At 37.9% G+C, this 22,359-nt stretch overlaps 2 protein-coding genes across 2 annotated transcripts in view; one reads left to right on the top strand and one right to left on the bottom strand.

The window, feature by feature from the left end:
• LOC112564787 (sperm-associated antigen 1-like) overlaps window positions 1-10,634 on the bottom strand; it is a 17,673-nt gene extending 7,039 nt beyond the window's left edge. The window contains 15 exon segments of the mRNA XM_025239860.1: window positions 243-618; window positions 801-972; window positions 1,585-2,449; window positions 2,645-2,751; window positions 2,883-2,960; window positions 3,166-3,265; window positions 5,492-5,550; window positions 5,819-5,943; window positions 6,733-6,748; window positions 6,751-6,805; window positions 7,113-7,253; window positions 7,598-7,682; window positions 8,195-8,269; window positions 10,029-10,173; window positions 10,522-10,634. Of these exon segments, the coding sequence (XP_025095645.1) occupies window positions 243-618; window positions 801-972; window positions 1,585-2,449; window positions 2,645-2,751; window positions 2,883-2,960; window positions 3,166-3,265; window positions 5,492-5,550; window positions 5,819-5,943; window positions 6,733-6,748; window positions 6,751-6,805; window positions 7,113-7,253; window positions 7,598-7,682; window positions 8,195-8,269; window positions 10,029-10,159 (2,385 nt within the window). The 5' untranslated portion in view covers window positions 10,160-10,173; window positions 10,522-10,634.
• On the top strand, window positions 10,622-22,359 carry LOC112564056 (cullin-2-like). Its single transcript, XM_025238623.1, is given in 24 exon segments — window positions 10,622-10,754; window positions 11,273-11,342; window positions 11,635-11,772; window positions 12,008-12,110; window positions 12,398-12,492; window positions 12,649-12,670; window positions 12,672-12,758; window positions 13,235-13,286; window positions 13,289-13,316; window positions 13,600-13,696; window positions 13,933-14,043; window positions 14,399-14,561; window positions 14,862-14,986; window positions 15,488-15,595; window positions 15,912-15,974; window positions 16,422-16,550; window positions 16,763-16,849; window positions 17,152-17,298; window positions 18,051-18,128; window positions 18,389-18,455; window positions 18,825-19,018; window positions 19,282-19,383; window positions 19,727-19,843; window positions 20,379-22,359. Coding segments are annotated over 22 exon segments (2,226 nt in total). The 5' UTR covers window positions 10,622-10,754; window positions 11,273-11,342; window positions 11,635-11,653; the 3' UTR covers window positions 20,511-22,359.

Below are 22,359 nucleotides of genomic sequence, written 5' to 3'. Positions count from 1 at the left end.
CCTCATTTAACTAGAGACACACGCAGTAGAGAAACACAGTTCACCTACTGATAGGTCCTTGCATCAAATGATTCAGGTTACAATTTATCCCATTGTCAAATATTTTCAGTTTATTCGACTTATTCTACATATTTAGCACGCAATTTGTCTTAGAAAAGAGCTACACTCCCTCCTCCAGCCATCTTTTACATGTTTACACATAAATAGACTCAGGAAACACCAGGGACCCTCAATCATTGTACCTTTTGAACTTGCTTGTTGCCTTCAGCTTTGTGACTCTCAAACTGCTCCTCAAAACTGAGACTCTTTGTAGTCTTCTTATTTGTGGACGCCACTCTTGTCTCTTCAAAAGATGCTTGAGACTCCTGGATATTTGTCTCATGCAGTATGAGTGGCTCAGTGGGTTCAGGCAGAACTGAACTCATGGCAGCTTCTTCATCTAGGATTTTGGGAACCTCCCATCTGTCGACCCTTACCAATGGTGGCAGCTTTTCTCTCCACTTTGATCCATCCTGCTTCTGTAGCACATGCTGGCATCGAGAAGCTCCTTGATGGGCAAGGATGGCCGAGTTATCCAGACTCAGCACATGCTTATAATCAATATATGCCTGGCGATACCTGTCAAAAGTTTCAGTTTTACAAAACTTGTGTAATGATGAAACATAAGTGCAAAAATTACTTTAATACTGGGACTGCAGAAACTCATAACTGCTAAGAGTTTACGGACAGGCTGTTAAGATCCGACAACATAACCTGAAGTGTACAAATAAATGGTGTCACACAAACCATACCATACTCACTTCTCAAGGTGCTCATAGGCAGATGCCCTGCGCAGCAGAGGTTTAGTCATGTGAGGCACAAGGTTAAGTGATTGTGTGGCATCCGTGATGGAGGCTTGGCAGTCACCAGTTTTAAGATAGCAGGCTGCACGGTTGCTGTACATCAGGGAAATGTTGACTTCCTGTCCAGGTGCTAAAACAATGAAATGAAACCGCTGCTGTAGAAGGACTTCATGAAGTGACATCTGGTAGGTTTTTTTTCCCCTCTTTTTCATTTAGGAGAAATGAAAGCAATATTTATTAAATGGAAGGCATAAATAGTATTATTGATTCCTTCTGATCATCACAGTAATAACTGTCGTTATCTCCATATCACCATTCTTGTCACCAAAGTCATGCTCATCATCACTAGTGTCACCACCGTCATCATAATACCAAAGAAACAATGCCACCACGTGTGCACAGGCATGTGCAGCTACCCATATACACATGCAAACACAGCATGCACATATGCACGCATGCACACGTACACCCACATAAAACTTTACTTTCGTGGAGCTACTAATCATACAGGTATTACCAGGAATCATCTTTCTTAAATGTAATAATCTAAAAATTAGTCTGTCTGGAAATCTGTCAGCGTAACACCAGCCTTTTATTCCCCTGAATGTCCAAAACAGACAAAATCCAAGAAACTGCATTCTTCAATTCTGGAAATGTCAAAATAACAAAAGGAACAGAAAAACATGCTGAAGAATTCAGGGAACTAAGCAAATGATAATTAAAAACAATTAAAAGACAATACCTTCTTGAAGTTTAGTAATGACAGTAGAGTACACATTGATGGCCTCTGCGAACTGCCCAGCTCTAAATAAGTCATTGCCCTTCTCTTTTATGGCTGCTATATCTTTAGATAATGTCTTCTGGATTAGGATGGGTTGCTTCTGGCATTCCTCCACTAAACAGTTGTCTTTCTTTTCCAAGCCATCATTTGCACGCTCTGTGTCTATAACAGAATCCTGCTCTTTATTTGTAGAATCTTCTCCGATCTCACCTACAGAAGATTCTTTGTGATTCACTTTCTCAGCATCCTCACCAATTATAACCTCCTTAGCCTCTTTAAACTCACTCACATTATTCTGTTGATCTGTTTGATCTTGTGAGCTGTCAACATTTGAAAGCCCTGAAGATAACAATGCTTGAGAATTTTCTGTTTTTGCACAAACTGAGTTTTGTTTATTTGGTTGGTCCTTTACATCGCCTTTGTCTGGAACACTAACATTCACTGAAGCCTCACATAACACATCTGTACCAGCTTCCCCAGAAACATCAACTCTTGTACAGTTCACAGCTTCACTCATCTGTTCAACCTCTTCCTCCAACCAAATTTCTTTCTGTCCTCCACATTCTGAAGAAGAATTCGCAGGCACAGTGCCACTCTTGTGTTTTTCTTCCGAAACCTTGACTGTCTTCTGTGTGTCTTTCTCAGAATGTAGAACTCCATTTACATGAGAACATTTGCCTTGTGAAGGCTGTTCCACAACTATGTCTCCACTTTTGCCATCTTCATCCTCACTGTTATCAACTTCTTTGATTATCATGCGTCTGCCCTTCTCTTTGCGAGTTTTTGCTTCTTTTTCCATCTCTTTTTTGATTTCTTCCAACAAGTTCTGAAATGTTTATAACACAAATTAACAAAAGCTAAAAAAAGGATCACCTTTAATGTTGAGAACAATCTAGAAACAAATTCTCACTAGCACAATGCACTCACTTTGCCAGTGGTGCTTTTGTTATTTTCTGAACAGCTATGAGACTAAAAGAGGTCTGAAATCTGCTAGTGAATGGTGAAAAATATGACTATGTACCTGTGCAGTTTTGTTGTTAGACTCTATCTCCAGAACTCTCCTCACATCTTCTTCAGCCTTGACCCAGTTTTTCTTGCCTTTCATAGCTGTGCCTCGCCGCAGTAACGCTGTGAGCATTAAAACACAACCTGTCTGTTCAGAATATGCACAAGGTTAATAATCAGTCAAAATATGTCATGCACAGACATCAGTGATAGTGGGGAGGAGAGATTCATCAATGACAAAAAGGTGCACTTACCTTTAATATTATTAGGCTCCTCCTGCAACACATGGTTGCAGTCTTTGATGGCTTCATCCCATCTAGACTGCCGCAAATCTGAGAGAAAAGAAATGGTTACAATTTCAAACCATTTTGTATGGTATCGATCAAAATGGCTCTTTTGAAACTGAATTCCTTTAATATAGGAATTATAGCAAATAGATGTCTTTTGACAGAATCAGAATTTTTTCATATCTTCTTACATAGATGCACACAAGTTGTAGCATAATCCACCAACAGGCAACTGGATAGTTGTACTTACAGGCCAGGGCACGATTGTTGTAGGTGGCTGTCAGCGGTATAACAGAGATGCTACGAGAATAGTACAAGATGGATTCCTCATAATCATGAGAATAGAATGCCTGTAAAACAGACCAAAACAAATGAAGAATACACTACTGCATCTACTTTTAACATTAAACCCAATTTTCACAAGCTATCTTTATTTTCACAACATCCACCTCAAAGTTTATCTCTTTTAAAGATCTTGTGGAGTGTAAACATTTCTTTTTTCTACAACTATGTAAAATGCATTGGGAGATATTATTTCCTCAGCTGACAACTTCTTTATAAGTGATCTCATACCATGTCCTTGCTTAGTTTTCTATCCATTGTACCAAAGACTATGGCTTTGTCCATCGCTGTCTCTCCAAAGCTTATCTATCTGATTTCTACCAGTCTCATGATATCCCACCTGTAACGTTTCAGCCCACAGAAGAGTATCTGCACCTTTCTGCACTCATGAAGAGTGCAAACACTCCAGTTATCAAATGATGCCTCTTCCAGCTCGAGTGATGACTTAAAGGCTTGCTTGCTGGTCCCAGAAGCATAAAAAAAAAATTCCAATGGCACTTGCAGGCGTTGATGAGTGCAATCTTTCCAATGTGCTTAATTCTTTTTATGCCAGCTTTGAGCTACACCACTTCTCTCACAAGGCTTACACACTAAAACAGTCTTTGGTCCCTGAGCACGAGTTAGTGATTACCCAGTCTTCTGTCTTTATGTTAACAAAGCTTTGGGTCCAGGCAGGATCTGTTCCAAGATCACCGGAACCAGCAGAGGACTTGGTCGCCTTCTGTCATCAGCAATTCCTCAGGAAGGCATCATGCATCCTCTCTATTTCTGTTGGCATGTAATTTTCACTCTTGCAGTCTGCCTGTAGGTACAAGATGCCTGAATGCAGAACCAATCATCACCACAACTCATTCATTCCACGCGCCATTCACTTGATAAACTCTACTGGCTGATCTTGTAGTTACCTGAGATTGTAGGTTGGCTGCCAGGTAACACACTGTATTGTGACAGGCGCTAACAGCGAAACTCGTGTGTGTGGGAGAAAGAATGTGTGTGTGAAAGAGACACTATTTCAACAAGTACATTTGTTTTATCTTTTAAATCATGTATATACTATTCTTAGTATAAGCATTATTTTGAATTGCCCCTGGGGATCAATAAAGTTGTATTGTATCCGTTTGGCTCTCCCCTCCCTGGTGGGTGGGTGAATCAGTGTTTAACACCGAGCCAGCAACTAAGGCTGTATCATGGCAAGGAGCCAGCGCTGTAAACAGATGCCACATTCAGAGAAAGAACAGCGTCCCGAGACAAGAGCTGAACCCAGGGCAGCCAAACCTCACTGTATTGGTGACAGGCGCTAACCGTTGCACCACCGGACCACCCTCCCTGGTGGGTGCCAGATTTGAGAAGAGTGCGCAGTTGTTGTTAATCCAGGATAATATCAGTAATAAAGCTCCTTGTCATTGTCTTGATATGCTTGGCAGCAAACCTATCTCCTTTTCAAGTCATATCACAGCAATACCCATCTGCTCAACAGGTTACCTTCATCATGACCTGGCTGGTGCTCTCATGAGTTGCTTTTGCCTAGACAGGCAATGCCCAGGCTGGTACTTTCAATGTGGAAAGCTTTAAGCTAAATGCTGTGTTAACATCTCAATTTTTTTTGTTAGGGTTTACTCCCTTACCCTTTATCTTTCCCAAGATTGCCCACAAGGCTCTGAGACCATGTACGCCTAGTTGCAAATGAGTGGGTTTTGATCCCTGACCAATACTTTCATCAAGGAAAGTGCTTGTCCAAAAGAGCAATGTCTTGGATCGTACTTTCATCTTAGAAAGCCTTTGCTCAGATACCATGTTAACATCCCGTTTTCTCTGAGTTTTCTTCCTTGGTCTATGTCTTAAAAGATGTCACCCACAAGGAAGTGGGGGCATTTTCCCTTTGTGAGGGTAGAGCTGTGAGAAATTCTTTGAATATTTGCTGCTTGTTCCACCATGAGGGGTTGTGTTCATGAACTCTCTGTCTCTTTAAGTGCACTCTTTCCCAGCTGTGACACCAGGTCAGAGCTGGTTGCCATTAGCTTAGCTCTACATTACTACATAACTACAACTGAGTTCTTGAGATACAATTCTGGAAATATCACTATGTACAAAATGATGTTAACAACACTGGCATCAAGACTTAAACATTGAAACATTTACATTGTGAAAGCCTCAGCCAATGGGAAAAATGGGCCAATATTAATAAGGCACAATCTGTGTCCAAATGCAACATGATGTTAACTAAAAGCTCTCACCTCATTTCCCTTCTCTTTCTCTCTTATAGCTTTCACAGTTTTTTCCTCATCAGTCATCCCTAGAAGAAAACAATAAGAAAAACATGGTCTCATGAAAGCATAAGGCACAATAAAATCCCAAATGAAACACACTTAAATTACTAAAATAGCATTTTGCTGTGATAAGAGTTAAAAGGAAAGTTTCTAGAGGTTATTCTTTGCTGGGTTAAGTCACAGGCAGCAGACTGATGATTGACCTGATGATGGTCAAGCAACAACTGCCCCCATGAACCAGTGTTGCAGTAACTCCTGTAGTAAAGTAACAGCGCAACACTTTGAATTCAATACCTTTTGTGTCCACAATGTCCACAATACTTTCTGGCTCCAGGTTTGCAGACCTAGCACTAGCACTGTCATCTTTTTTACTGGCCTCCTCTTTCTCTAGCTTCTCCACTTCCCCATCAGCATCAAACCTGTATGGGACCAAACCAAATTTGTTCAGCCTCCTTAGCTCGAGTGGATGAGTATTAAAGCTATGCCAGGTTGAAATAACAAAAATCACTCATATTGTACGACTCTACTTTTTTTTATATATATACACACAGCAAGTAGCAAGAATCGTTCGTATTGCACTTTCATTTCCATATGCCTATAATAAATAACAAGAATAGTTTATATTGTACTATGTATACTGAATATGTATACTGTAAATAACAAAAATCATTCATATTGCCCTACTTTATACAGTTAACAAGAACAAATGTTTATATTGCAGAACTCTGCAGCATGTAACAATAATCACTACAGCTATTTTTGTATGCAGACAGTAAATGAACAATTTAGAAGCTTGGATATTTTACTGAAAACATAACAACAATTCTTATTTAATAATAAAAATATCACAAGATTAAAGACAACTTAGATATTATAACAGGGTTCCCAGGGAAGAGGGGGAAAATCTTCTCTATTTTCTGAAATACATGTATTACTTTTTAGTAATAAATAAATAATTCTGATGCATGTCTGCCATATTTAGATAACTTAAAAAGTCTCTTTAGCGTGCTGATAACATACACTGTTAATGTAAATGTTCCCAGTTTTCTAGAAATCTAAGTAATAATAATTGCAAGACCTGAAAGCCATTCTTTGGTGTAATACAAAAGATAGGTAAGGACCCTGCGAACCCTGATTATTAAGATAAGAATAGCTTTGCTTATGAACCTGGTATTAGCATAAAATAAATCCATGCTGCTGTAACTCACTTGTCCCACTCCTTAAAGAGCGTGGCATTACTTTCTTATTTGACTTGCTTTTCATGTCTGTGTCATTTTTCACCTGTGAACACAACAAATGTTCTGCATAAATAAAAATCCAAAATAGCGTCACTTATTTAAAAAAAAGTTTCCCAATTTGAGGGTCATCAAAGTGAACAACGATACTTTTTGCATCCCTTGCCACTGTCTGTTGTGAATAGCTTCTTGAGCCGAGACACATATTTCATGAGGCATAAAGTTTAGATAATTTTTTTTTTAAACCCACTAGCCATGTGAAAACAAGAGGGATTTTTGGGGCATAATAGACAACCCTAAAATCTGTCACAGTTGCAAGATAACATTTTAGATACAATTTTATCCTTTCTGACCTTTTTAGAACCTGAGATAACAGCACCAGTTCGCACAGGAGGCTGAGCAGCATTAGCATTGGCCTCTTCTGTTTCCTTCCCTTTGTTGTTTTGCTCTGAAGACAGAACCTTCTCCCTGGTCTCCATGCTGCTCTGCCAGTTCTGTTGATAACACAAATAAATAAAAGTTACATCTGCCATCTCTTTCTTAACTCAAACATCTAAAACTGAGTAGATTTTGTACAAGTGCTGCAGTTCTGCATGGTTTTTAACTCTTTGCCTATTTTTAATGTCCGTAGAAAAACATGCATTCAAATGCATGGATGACAAAAAAGTATATACAAACACTTTTAAGCCTTCAAGACAGCTTTTATCAAAAAATGAAGTAAAAATCTTACCAGTATAATTCTATGATATTTGAGAAAATGAAAAAAGAAAGAGCGAGGATTTAATTTATCTAAATGTTGGTTTCAAATGTTGCTATAAACATGTGACATGAAACATACCTGAAGATCAGCTTCCAGGGTATCCAGCTCTGACTTGTTAAGATCACGATGAGTCAGAACGGGGGCATCTCTACGGAGCACACGGCTTAAGAAACAAACATTGTTTGAGAATTTTAAACAATGTTACGTTCTATTGAAAATGCTTGTGGCAGCTACCAATAACCTGAATGATTATAATATCACAGCACATTTTGAGTTTGCCACAACATAGGGAAAGGTGTGTGTGTGTGTGGAGGAGGGGGGGAATTGGTGTTTTACACCGAGCCAGCAACTAAGACTATATTACGGCAAGGTAGCAAGCCATGTAAACAAATGCCACATGCAAATAAAGAACAGCGCAAAGGAATTCAGACAAATAGGTACTAAAGGAACCAGAAAAGGATATAATTACAGAAAATTGACTATTTGTGTATAATGCCTGCTTGAATAGGCAGACAATAATGATGCTATAATAGATGAAATAGAATACTGTTTCTATGTTCATAGAGTAAGAAGAAAAGCTGCAGATAACAAATATTTTGAAAGTAAGTGCATGCACACACATTTTTTAAATAAGTCAAAAATAATGTGTAGAGAGCTCAAAGAACATTGGGTCACCTTTTGGGGTCAAGATCCTGTAGCCTGTCCTCTGCTTGTTTTTCAAGATCCGGATAACAGCCCTCATCTCCCGACCTTCAGTAAAAAAATTAATACTATTAATAGCAACTATAATTGTCCTGAGTAGTTGAAAGGAAAAAGCAGTGGCTACATAAACTGATGCTTAAAGTTGTCACCGTCATGGATTGTAATACCCCTTTTCTTGAACCGTAAGGTAAGACAGCCACATGGACAGGAGATGAGTACTGCCTGTAAAACCTGACCCTGAGATAACACCTAACACCTCCCTAACCTTTGGTAGGTCATTTGGGAGTGAGGTGACTACCTTTACCTTTTTACCTAACAAGATGGATTGTTGACAGCACCACTTTGCCTACAGTCTGAAAAGATGTCTAGACAGAAGTCCTGTCATAGCAGACTGTTGACAAATACCAGATCTTAAGCTAAATGTTAAGGCTACAATGCACAATGTGTGGGTGGGATTTTAAGGCAGTGAATTAAACTCAGTTTGTTGCTGCTCCCCATAACTTCACTGGTCTGCATTCAAAAGAAGTAAATTACCAAGTTTCTCTTTCTCAAAAACCTTTTCTCCCCTGTATGATATGTTAACTAACATTTCCATTTCACAGGTAAATGTAACAGGAACTTGGTCTGATCAGAATGTACTCCCTGACCTTTCTGCCACAACTGTTTCCATGTACTGGCTCAGTCTTGAATACTAATTCTTGTTTTTTTTTAATCGTTTGAAAATAATTATAAAGTAATTCCCACACCCTTACACTGCACAGAACATCATCTGTATAGTGTCACTACTGTGTTGTAAGGTGCAAACTTTAATATTAAACAGCAACCTTCAGGTATGTAGCAAAAGGTGTCAGAACTTTCTAAAATATTATTATATTAATGGTTAGTGGTCAAGTCGTTTAACGGCAGTAGTTGAGTCAAAGAGGTACAACGACCGGACAATTTGACATTTGACTAACTCAACCACAGCCTTAAAAGACCAAATTAACCACTTCCACAACACAACTTGGCCGTTGCTAAGAAAGAAATTGACCGAAGTTATAACGAAGAGAATCGTGTACACCTATGTAGCTCTCTATAAATTTACTTGCCCGATTGTCACAGGGTGTTTGATGAGACTCCAATAATCTCCAATGTCTCTTACTCAAAAACTCTCTCATGCTGAGGTTATATGGCTCTAATAATCTCTAAAACATCTGCTGAATGTGATCAATACATGTTGATGACAGATGTGTGAGGTTACCACAAACATATTGGTGGAGAGAGAGAAAAGGGGAAGCATTAGTTTCACATGTGACAATGTCAAGCAGCACCCATTTTTGGCTGCTAAACTGGTGGCTGAACTGTTCATAATCACCTGAACAATGCTTAATGAAAACAATTTTTTTGTATTGCACAGGTACTGTGCTTAAACAAATATGGCATGGTTGGTAGTGATTGATATGCAATAAGCAACTTGTCATCAGTGGCCATACACAGTATGGGTTTCAAACTGATCGATTTGATTTTGGTTAAGTTGTCTTAAGGTCATGGTCAAATTGTCCTAGTTGAACAAGTCGGTGTTCAAGTTGTGCAGTAACCACTAAAAAATTGTTGATGTGTATCTCCTTTATTCTACTGATAAAAGTATTAAACATGAAATTACTCTTTATTTTAATTCTGCTCATGAAATACACAACAATATCTAAAGCTTGTAACCTTATAAAAAAATACTCACATTACAAATAAAGGCAAAGAACATGACAGATACACTTACACAATTCATAAAAAGTCTAGTGATATAGCACCTTACGGTAACTAACAATATTACCTCAAGATCTTTACAATCTTCTCAAGTTCTTTAACATCTGAACAATTTCGTATATATTCGTAGTCTAGATGTGTCAATGGAATTTCGTAGCGTTTCGTTGTCTCACTCTTGAGGTACAGATCCTGTGTCATGGTGCTAAAACAAACTGAAAGTCGAAAATTTCTGACACTTTCATATTCGATAAACTTAAATTCTAAAACTTGCTTTGGTAAAATTTTATTTTGCGATAAAAACCTTTTCTAACTTCAAGAATACTTTATGAAATACTAAAAATTCCAGGATAAATTAATAATATAAATTCAAAATAATTTATCATATTAGAAAACGAAACGACGTTCGTTTATTTTAGTATTCACACAGATTCAGAATTCTGTTATCGGCTCAATGTGTTTTAACACATACTTAACAAATCAATAGGAGTAAAACAGACATGTGAACAAAAGATAATAACACGTGAAATGTGTTACCGGCAAGGCACAGTTTCTTAACCTACACTATAAAAATCCTGTCGGTATATCCTTTGTCCAGCACACAGAGCGTCTGCAGTCTTCGCCGACAGTCACTCGCCGTCTCCAAGTCCCAGAAGCCTTCGCGTCGGAAACGAGGATCTCGGAACTTCTCGCGCAAGTCCCAACATGGCCGCATTCTGATACACTAGCTAGTGAAAGGTAGTTTCTCTATACGAAAACATTGACTTAGACATGTGTTTGCAACTATTTTGATGAGGTAAAACGATTCTTCTTGAGTTTTTATTTCATAGATTTGTACTTTCTGTCATGACTTAAATTGATAAAGGTAAAGTGAAATAGAAACAAGTATTTTTTAAAAGTGGAAAAATTACGCTTTTATGTTGTTCATGAATGTAGTCTAAAATATACTCTAGTAACATGGTGATCCTTATCCTGATATATTGGTGTGTAAAATGCTAGCTAATACTTTGTTGGGTTTAGCTGTCGGAAGAGACCTTTGGAGATTACTGAATCATAAACTGCCAAGATCTCATAAGAATCGTAATCCTTTGTAAAAGAAACTCCAAAACTTCACAAGTTTACGAGTACAAAATGTGTATGAAAATTCATATTATCAGCTTTGACCACCAAACACGTTTTTCAGCAATTAGGGCGCTAAAGAAAATAAGTGAGCTATCGGTATCCTCTCGCTTTGAAGTAAATGATATCGCAGTAATGGAAATTCATTACAACAAACACTGAAACATATTGCTAACTGATTACTGTAAATTACAGAGGTTTCCAAACTAACCTAAAATCAAAAGAGGTTCCAGAAGTTATTCCACTGGTCAGCACTCTGTCCAAGGTATGTGATGTGACTATCAGTATTTTGCATGTAGGTTTTTGTGATTAATCCATATGCACATTATCATATCGTTCTACATAGTTATAATAATGATGTACTAATAACTATATGTACATTTTTGAAAACATGCTCAGTATAATAGTGCACTTTTTTTTCAAAGCATATTATGTGTTGCTATGGAAAAGACCTGATATACGGAGATAATTTCTTCCTGCATATAATTTCATTTGCTTGCCTTCCTACATCAGAAATATATTAAGTTCATTTTCTTTCATCATGGTATCTTTTGCAGAGTGAAAAGAATAGGAAAGATGTCTCTGAAACCACGCCGTGTTGATTTTGACAGCATATGGACAACCTTGCTGGAAACAATCAAAGGTGTAATTACATGTGGCAAGGTGCCCCGTGCTATCTGGAATGACCGTTTCTCGTATCCTTTTTTGAAAATGTTTCTAAACCTGTGATGCTTTAGCTCCCAGTGCTGCACATCTGTATGGAAAGGGGAGGAGATGTTTCAGAAGTGTACCTGGAGAACTATGTTTCATTTATTATATGCATGAACAGTTTTAAGTTTTGGCGCAGTATATTTATCTTTGGGGGAAATTCTTCAAAATTTATGTCCATGTAATGTAACAATTGGTACACATGCCTTAACTGTGAACTAGTGATGTCTACAAATTATGCACAGCACTACCAGAGCCTTTGGGAGACCGCTTGTATCAAGAGACAAAAAATTTTTTGGAGTCCTATGTCAAGACATTACACACAGTTAGTGTGAAAATTATTGTTATTGGCATTGGTGCCATGGTTATATGTGTTCATATGTCCAACCATGTCTATTCAGATATGAAAGTACAGGTTATGAGTACATAGACCTATAAGATTGCCTACACTTTAGAAGTGACACTTTTCCAAAAATTGTTCATTCCTTTGGAGGAAATATAGTTACTGTAAAATTAACTTCTTGCTTTTTGTGCATTTTGTGTATCTGTTTATGTGTGCACATGCATATCTGTGATGCATGTAACTGATATAATTGTTTTTTCAAATGACAGAAAGTTACACAGAGTGAGATGGACCTGCTTGGTATATACCATCGTCACTGGGAGGAATACTGCCGTGGTGCAGGTTATCTCAATCAGCTTTATGGGTGGGTAGAACTTTTTAAATTTGTGTGTGCGCTTTGCACATGCCCAGTCTTTATTTTCTGAAAGGTATGGGGATACCTTATTTGTCAGTAGAAAAACTGATGCTGAGAATAATTCATGTATTTTTCCTCCCAACTGCATATTGATTTTTTCTGCAGGTATTTGAACACTACATTCATCAAAAAAGCAAAAGTACACTGATGCGGATATTAACTATGGTGGTTTTACTGTTGATATGGGTGACCACATGTTGGAGATCGGGAGGTGAGTAGAAGGCTGAGGTTTTAGCATTGTCCAAAATAAATATAAAGTTGGAAATTATATATGTGAGATGGTGAAACTGAGACGTCTGATAGCTAAGCATTACAACTCATACTTATCTGAATCGTTTGTAAAATTTACAGCAATCCTTATACTCTTTGGGCTTTTTTTAAATCTAAAAATTCATCAAATGTATATATTTTCCACTAATCAAATTTTCACAGAAAATCTGCAACATAGTGAAGCGTGAAAAGTGAGGCTGGATGTGGCGAGGGATTACTGTAATTTGAATCCCAAAATTTTTTATTTGTAAAATGTTAACAGGATAGAGTTTTACAGTAAAATTTTGATGAGTTTGATATCTTAAGCTTCTATTGCAATGAATTTAGTTTGTGAGACTGTCTTCAATGACATCCTCACAAAGTAGGCTAGTTTGTGCTTTTAACTTGATTGTATCTTGTATGAATGCATGGATGTGTACAGCTTGCCCTGGATATATGGAGGAAGCACATGATCGATCCTCTCAGAACTAGAATACAAGTCTTCTGATGGAAGAAATTTCAAGGTATATTACATTAAACTGTTACAGGAAAGTTTTTCATATTCTTACAGGTATGGTAAGATTGTTTACAGTTTGTGATGAATCAGGACTATGAAAAAATTTGCAGAAATCTATATTTATGCACTTGTGTAGGTTCATGTAAGGAGAAATAATATAACCATGTTAACTCATTACATTTTGGAATTTCTTGCTTACCAGTCATGTAAACATGGTTGTTTAATTATTCATGTTTGATCAAACTGTAAAAACTTAATGTACATTGGAGCAATGTGATACATCTTTTCAGAGACCGACTTGGTAGCTCCGTTAATCAGGCTGTAGTACACGGTGTTATCATTTCTCTGGTGGATGTGGAAAACTACAAGAAAAAGATGGCAATGCAGGTGAGTGTCATTTCATGCAATGTGCTTGAATGCACAGACATAAAGCTTATGAGTATTTTCTACTTGCTTTCACTTTTTTTTTTTTAGTTCATAGGTCATAACTATAAGTTATACTTTCGAATGGGCTGTTTCGTTATATTTTTTGAGTCTGAGATATCTGAAATATCTATAAAAATAATATAATTGTATTCTGTTGAAGATTGTAATGATCATTAAAGAAGTGTATTCATTTTCAGCTCTATGAAGAGATGTTTGAGACTCCATTTCTAAAAGAAACAGGCAACTTCTATCGCAGCGAGGCATCCCGTTTAAAATCAGACTGTACTTGCTCAGAATACATGGAAAAGGTAATTCATGCTTCCCTCTTTTAATAATTTTCCCTCAAAGAGAGGTCTATTTCTGTTTCCAAGTATAATCTGAATGCAGGTGTTGCTCCTTCACTACTCAACCCCTCAGTGCCATTATTTTTCAAAATTTTTCAGAGGTAAATGTATAGTTTACTTAATCTAGCTATGTTGTTTTACCTGTCATGAAAGAAATTCAATAAAAAGACTTATGTAGGCTGTGTCTCTTTCATATTGCGATTTGTATAGTTTTGAATATGCACATCTGCAATGTATGTTTTCTGTGTTATCTTGAGAATGACCTACTTTTACCACCAATTATTGGCTCTAATTGGTTTTATCTAACCATGTTGTGCAGGTGATTCAGCGGCTAGACACTGAAAATCTGCGCAGTCGCAGGTTTCTGCATGGGAGTTCCTACGACAAAGTCACACAAGAGTGCCAGCAGCGCCTCGTAGCTGACCATCTGCAGTTTTTGCATGCTGAGTGCCACGAAATGGTGCAATTGGAAAAGTGCAAAGGTTCCCCTTTAAGTCTTTGGCATCTGTCTTAAAATGTTACAATATTTACCAGCCCATTTTAATAATTTCTAAGACCAACCTAAAATGTTGAAGTGAAACTAAGTTTAATGCAATTTGCATAGTTAGTTGATGTTTGCTACACCACTGAAATTATTTGGATCCTTTGTGTTTTGTGACTCTAATTTTTGAACAAAAAAAATTGAATAAAATTTGCTTCCCTTTGTGTCCTTGTAAGGGTCTGCCAGGCATGCTTATGTCATTTTTCTGCTTACTGCATGCAAGCCCCTGTTCTGTGTTTAGATCTGACCAACATGTACAAATTGCTGAAGCCAATACAGGGTGGCTTGGGGCTATTGGTGCAAGAGATGGAAGACCACATCAGATGCACAGGCCTGGAGGCAATCAAGAACCTCAAGGGTGAAAATGTAAGTGACACCAAACATGCACTGAGTGTTTGTAGACCGTTAGACTAAGTTTATACATTTTTTAATGTAACTGTAGAAGAACTTGGTGTGGATAGGAGGATTTGAAGCCTCGCTTACAGCTTTTCAGCTACATTGAGCAAGCTGGGACTGATTACTGGCTTCATGTTTCAAAATCTCATTTGTCATTCCATAAACATAACATTTGTGTGTGCGTGTGTGTGTGTTCTTATTATTCTGTCTGTTGATATATCTCTGTAAAATTGTTTGTGGATGTTTTCGTCTGTTCCAGTTTGTTGTGTGAATTAGTGTCTTTGTGTTTTTGCATTTCTTTTGTAAAATGCATTGAGCCTTCTGTAAAACAGGGAAATGTGCTATATAAATTTCCGTTGTAATTATTCTTAAAGCCATTTGAAGCATCTGTGAGCTGGCATGTTGAGCATCTGCTCAGAAATGTTTTGACGATTGTAGAAGTATAGACAGTTTCCTTTTCTGTCGTTGCAGATCCAAGTGCTGTTTGTAGATTCTATGTTGGAGGTGCATAGTCACTTTACAGAAGTCATTCAGAAAGTTTTCAGCAATGACCAGCAGTTTGTTGGAGCACTAGACAAAGTAAGCCTTTTCATTCCATAAGAGACAACAAATGTGCTTCCATTTTTCTTCTCTCTACTTTGTAGGTTTTATTGAGTTTTATTTTATTTTTTCTGTACTTTCATTGATTTAGTCCCAAATCCAGCAGAGCAAATGTTTCAACATGCAGTCTTAGATGTATAGACATGCATAATGTTGCTTTGTTTGCATGATAAGTTCATAATGCATCACTGTTGTGTTGTCTTTGCCAAAACTTTCTGATGTGAAGAAGACACTTTAGCTTGTCGGGAAAGTGAGTCAGTGCCACTCTGCTTATGCATATGTCGTTTTTACTCAGGCATGTTCAGCTGTGATCAACTACAAAGTCAATCCCAAACAACCATGCCGATCACCAGAACTGGTAAGAGAATAGCAATGTGTTTAACCCTTTTTTATCATCAACGTGAGATCAGCCATACTTATATGCTAATAAAAATGATGTTTGTCTCAGTTAAAGTTGTGTCGATACAGACTTTCAAATAACATGTAAAACTACTGCAGCCATATATTATGCATCCGTTAAGGAGGAGGAGAAACAAATGCAGATAATGAGTTAATGATGCAAGACAGTTCTGTCTGCTGCAGTGTCCCATAAACTTTTTATCAAACTTTAAAAAAAAAAATAGTTCTAGAGTTTATCATTTGTAAGAAGTTAGCTTGATTTGTTTTGGTGTCAGCATTGTTGCACACTGCAGCATTAATGACCAACATCTGTAATTTTGTTATTTAGCAACAAAGCATGTGGTTCATCACACATAGTGGTTGCTAGTTTGCCTCATATTTTAAGAAGTATCTGTGCTTCTTTCAGCTGGCCAGGTATTGTGACTGCCTTTTGAAAAAGAGCTCCAAAGGTATCTCAGAATCTGAAATGGATGACAAGTTGGCAAGCTGCATTACTGTCTTCAAGTACCTTGATGACAAGGACGTCTTTCAAAGGGTTAGTCATAATTATTAATTGAGGATAGATTTTTTTTTTAATTGCTGTCCATAACAAATCAGAACAAATTCATTTTTGAAAGTGTGCATGTCTTGTATGCATCAAATGACTTTGCATAGTCAGAATACTATATTGTATTCATCTCTCAAGTTTGAATCATTAATTCTTAAAAAGATATTTTTCTCTTTTGACCTGATCCCTATATCCTATAGTTCTATGCACGCATGCTGGCCAAGCGACTGATTTACGGACAGTCAGCGTCCATGGATGCAGAGGAGGGCATGATCAACAAGCTGAAAGTAAGAGCTATGGGAATGTTTTTGTGGGCTAGCTGCGCTATTAGCATTATGTTCATAAATGATACTATCTTTCTAATACTTGAACCCTAGTTTTAGCTTTACCTACCCTAAAGTAGGACAAGAAACCTATCTTGCACAGAATCATTGCAGTGAAACTTCTTCCCACTAAGCTGTGACGGTAAAGTCTTATAGGTTTGGTGTTTAAGCAAGTCTTATCCAGAACTGTATAATACCTAGTCTGACATTTTGAAACAAGTCTTTCTTACAGCTGTTTAACACACTTTCCATGTCTGGCATTGCAGCAAGCCTGTGGCTATGAGTTTACCAACAAGCTGCACCGCATGTTCACGGACATGTCCATCAGCACTGATCACAATTGCAGCTTCCAGAAATATCTACAGGATAAACAACAGGAGCTGGGCATCTCCTTTAACATTCTCGTTCTACAAGTAAGGAACCTGTTCTTGGCTAATTGAGCTGTTGTGCTGGGATTTTAGTGCATTTTGACATGATGTCAGGACACTGGGACACTGACTGTCATGCCTTCGTTCATTCACGAAATCATTGCCTTGAAGGCTGTCCAAACATATACATTATTGCTGTTCCTTCAACACAGTATGAGGTCAAGGAAACTTGTAAATCACAAAACTGTCAAGTTCCTACACATCGAGTTCAGCAAAAAAGCACAAAGCCATAAAGAATTTTCAGGAGCAGAAAGTAAATACCTTTAAGTTCCAGGCAAGGTCGATCATCTGTAACTGCCTTTTGCATAAGAAAACACAACTTTATAAAAACAACAACTCATTGGCAGGAGACACATTCAAAACTAGCAATCCAAAGCCCATGGGGTTTGGTAAGGCATCCCAGCATGGCAGCACTTCAAACACCTTTCAAGGAATAGTGGAACGGTGATTCATGTCACAGTATTAGGCTGGTTTAAGGATATAGTAAGTTCTTGTAACTCAGAAATGGCTGTCATTTTTTTTTTTCTGCAGTCAAGGAACAAAACCCTAAATCATGAAGTGGCTCATCATGTGTGCCCGCACAATCAATTAAAATCATTCCAAGGTTACACTTTCTCTTGTATATAATGTATATGCCATTAGGCTTCCATTCAGTGTGTGCTAATCTCTCCCAGTCAATTTCCTGTCAACCTTAGACACAATAATGGAGAAGTACATGTTTTTAATTTGATTCTCAGGCCGGAGCATGGCCTATAGGACAAGCCAACATCCCATCATTTGCCCTGCCTTGGGAATTGGAGCACAGTGTTCGAATGGTGAGTATCTGTTGCGTGCTGCTGTCAAAAATTCTGGTTAGATGTTTTGTAGATTTGATTGGCATTTTATACCTTGAGAAAATAAAGTATGAACCTGCTGCTAATGCTGATGGCAATCAAGCACACAAACATCTGTATATAGATATTTATATATCTCGGTGCAGAAACACATTGCCCACCACAATCTCAATAGATACATGCTCTGTGCACATCTAATACAGACAAGTTTGTTCATTGCATGTCATGGTTTTTCTTTGCAGTTTGATGCATTTTATAGTGAGAAGTTCAGCGGTAGAAAGCTTACATGGATGCACTCTTTTTGTACAGGTCTGTAATACTCGTATAGAAGTCTGTGAGTTTTGATTTGGGGCCACAGGGTATACAGATCCACAATGTTGCTGAAACTCTATAAACATCCTCTGTGATTGTCAGTCGGGCCTTGCTGTGATTTTTTAAGATTGGAAATTTCTCTACCCAGATTGACTCGGAGTTGTATGCACAAAGATAATGCAGTGCATAGATACTTCCTTCTGGGAAATGTGTTTAGTTATTGTTACGTCATTGCTACGTGCCTAACATTATTTAGGTGGTAAATTTCCTTTACCATTTTACTTTGATAAAGCTCACATATATTGACATAAATAACCCGTCTTATGCAAGTTTTTGAGATCATATTGTGTAGACTTATTTTTGCAGGAGAGCTGAAGTTTAACCACTTAAAAAAGCCGTACTTCGTGACAATGGGCAGCTACAATATGGCCATCATGCTGCAGTTTAACCAGGCAGAGAGCCTTACATTGCAGGATATTTCTGCAGCCACACAGCTCCCAGAGAAGGAGCTTATCAGACAGATGCAGGCTCTTGTGGAGGCGAAAATCATCTTCACAGAGGTGAGCATCCAGGGCAGCCTTCGGTCATGCACCCTGACATGTTTGAAGCAGTTGTTTACTGCAAAAAAAAAAAGTTTGTTCCTCCATTTTTTTTTAAGTTAGCTGATTTTTGCAGACTATTAGTTGTTTTTTTTTTTTATTCTGATGGTTGGACAAAAGTAGAGTAAGGAAAGCAGGTGTTACAAAAAAGATTTTAACAAATCCTAAGGAAGATTTATGGCAGCAAAGTGTGTGTATGTTATTGTTTATGTGCAATGTTTCAGGGTGAAATGACCACTGCAAGTACTTTCTCATTAAATATGAACTACAGCAACAAGCGGACAAAATTTAAGATAACCTCCTCTGTTCAGCGTGACACCCCACAGGTGAGAACTGGCTGAGGCAAAGTTTAGTTACTGGTGATATACTGCTATATGAGGTTTCATGCTGAGCCTCTCTTACAATTGTTCTACTGTAACATGAGCATCTGTTGCAGACACAATAGACTTTATTGTGCCTAGTAGACTATTTTCCCTAGTTGTTACCTGCACTTGCAGGTGTGAATCACTTATTTTAACAGATAATTGGGCTTTAGAAGCTGAAATTTACAGGTTTTATATTGCCTATATCTACCGAAATTGAAAAAAATGCAAACCATTCAGGTTGGTCTCTAAGCATATTTCTACGTAATTTGAGTATAATAATTTGGTAAGATATTTTTTTTACCAGGAGGTTGAGAGCACACATTCAGCGGTTGATGAGGATCGCAAGATGTATCTACAAGCAGCCATTGTCAGGATCATGAAAGCTCGTCGCCTTCTCAAGCACAACCTGCTTATTCAAGAGGTATGTCTTGCTTTGTTTGTTCTTCTTGCATGCATCTAACATGTGTCTCGCTTCATTTGTTGCTTTTGCGTGCATCTAACATTGTGTCTTGCTTCGTTGTTTTTCCTTCTTTTTTTTTGTATCTAAGAACATTTGTCTCGCTTCACTTGTTGCTTCCTGCATGCATCTAAAACATGGGTCTAACTTTATTTGTCGCTTCCTGCATACATCTAATGTGTGTCTCTCATTGTGTGTTGCTTATTGCAAACATCTAAGAACATGTGTTTCTCTTTGTGCGTTGTTTACATGCATCTTAACAATGTGTGTTTGGCTGCTGGTGTGATGTAGATGATGTGGGGTGGATAGGATTGTGTGGGGATAGGTGTGTTGATAATGGGTAGGTGTGCGTTGTCATTGGATAGATGTGGATTATGCATGGTAGTCTGTGTGGAATTTGTGTGTGTGAGTTGTGTTGGTGAGAAGGTATCGAATCTGCATACATGTTGTGTGTTAGGAGTGTTTTCTGTCCTTTGACTCATTTTGTTTGAATGTCTAGGTAATCACACAGTCAGCAACACGCTTCTCACCCAGCGTCAGCATGATAAAGAAGTGCATAGAGACTCTTATTGATAAACAGTACCTGGAACGCACAGCCAGCTCTCCAGATGAATACAACTACATGGCATAGAAGAGGGTCAGCTGGGTGTCATCCACTTGTGTCTGAACAGTTGAATCTTATGTACTGACTTGTATATCCAGGATACATTTTGACTGATTATTAGTGCCAGTTAATGGTAAAAGGAAGTGAAGACACGTTGCATGTCCTGATACTTGTCAGTGAGTGAAAATAATGTGTGTGTGTGTGCCCTAGTAACATGTATGAAAATGAACGCAGTATCTGAGAAATGAATGCACGTGTTTGTGGGTGAGCAAGAGAGGGAAAGATGTCTGTATTGACATGCATATGCATTGGTGCTTGAACATGTGATGTGGATATGTGTAGCTGTTTTGAGAGGACACCATATCATGGAACTGATTTATGCAGTTTAAACTTGCATGCACAGCATAAAAGAAGTCTGGGCCACTGTGATTTAGTCAGCTTGTGATCTGTGACAGTTTGCTGGTCACATCAAACAAGGCTTGTTGAATACTTTCTTTGTGCAGCCCCTCTGCAGGGATGATGTCCAAGTATACACGATACGTAGATGGCAGAAGTAGAGTGAATGCAGACTGAATGTGTGACATGGGGAGACCATTATGCAACACATTTCTGAAATAGCTGTTGTAATAAATGGTATGGCAGTGTAAATGTCAACACAGGAGAGCCTACCAAAGATTTTAGTAGTTTAGTATGCATTTTTCAACTGTGTACGCTCACTGCATCCCCCTCCCTAGTGACGACTGGCAGGTGTAAGAAATGTGGATTTTTAAAAACAACATTAATAACTCAGATTGACTGTCTTTTGGGGCATGCCTGAAATGGAAAGAGCAAAAGGAGACAAAAAGAATTTTTTAAGGTGCACAAATCTTGCGGAATATGTATAGGAACCAAGGTCTTTATCCCTACACTGGGTGACAAAACTTCATTGTTTTCTCTGGAGAAAACGGCCCATATTTTTGTGAAAGACATTCTTTCCTGTATTAATTGTTACTAATGGGTTTGGGAGGAGCTTTTTCCTTTGACATTACGAAGTGACATGGGTTTCAATTGCTGGACTGCCTGACAGTGAGCTAGCACATGCCTAGCGTGCAGGGCACTTATGGTCATGTAATTTAGTAGGTCTTTAATTTACAATCAAAAATTTTTTTATTGGATTGGGGGTGGGGTGAAATTCAGAATGGGATGGTTGGGCAGGTTTGTGTAAAGATGTTAATAACATTTGGTACAATATGTATATAAGATTTTGCAAGCATCGTGAATATAAAGCCTGTTTCAGATTATCATCAATACTAGCCTGTTTCATGTTATGCTGTAGTTGTACAATTAATAGCTTCTTGAATTTGCTAGAAATCTGTTGGTGGTTTTTCAGACCTCTCCTACTTGTTAGCCTATGGTTTCTGTCTCCAGTTTCTCAAATTAAAATCAGTAATTTTTTTTTTTGCAATGTGCTCTTTGTTGCTGCTTTGGTTTACAGGCAACTGTTGGTAAAGTTTTCAGGATTTTATATAAATTGTTTTACTGTACGCCAAAACCTGAACAATAGGAGAGAACTAGCCAAAACCTTGCAGTCATTTTTATACCATCATTCTGTAGCAAAATGCTGCCTTCATTCAGTAAGCATGCTGAGACTGAGTCAGATGTTTTGATGCCATAAGTAAAATCTTTGGTCAAGTGTGTTTGGAGCTCTTTTCTTCACCTGTACCATGAACTTGGGAATTGCTTTTTAAATGTAATTGCTGATAGTGGATGACAGTGGTGAAGAAACATGGATGACTTGTGTATAAGGTTTAGTGAAAAAAAATCTGTAAGGGCTGCAAGGTTTGTTAATGATACATGACTTTGAATAAAATGCAGAATAAATTGAACTACATCAAAA

This window comes from Pomacea canaliculata, linkage group LG5, assembly GCF_003073045.1.
Source record: "Pomacea canaliculata isolate SZHN2017 linkage group LG5, ASM307304v1, whole genome shotgun sequence".
In the NCBI taxonomy this organism is placed as follows: Eukaryota; Metazoa; Mollusca; class Gastropoda; order Architaenioglossa; family Ampullariidae; genus Pomacea; species Pomacea canaliculata.
The sequence above is the reverse complement of the archived record's forward strand: the minus strand, read 5'-3'. Positions and strand labels throughout refer to the sequence as shown.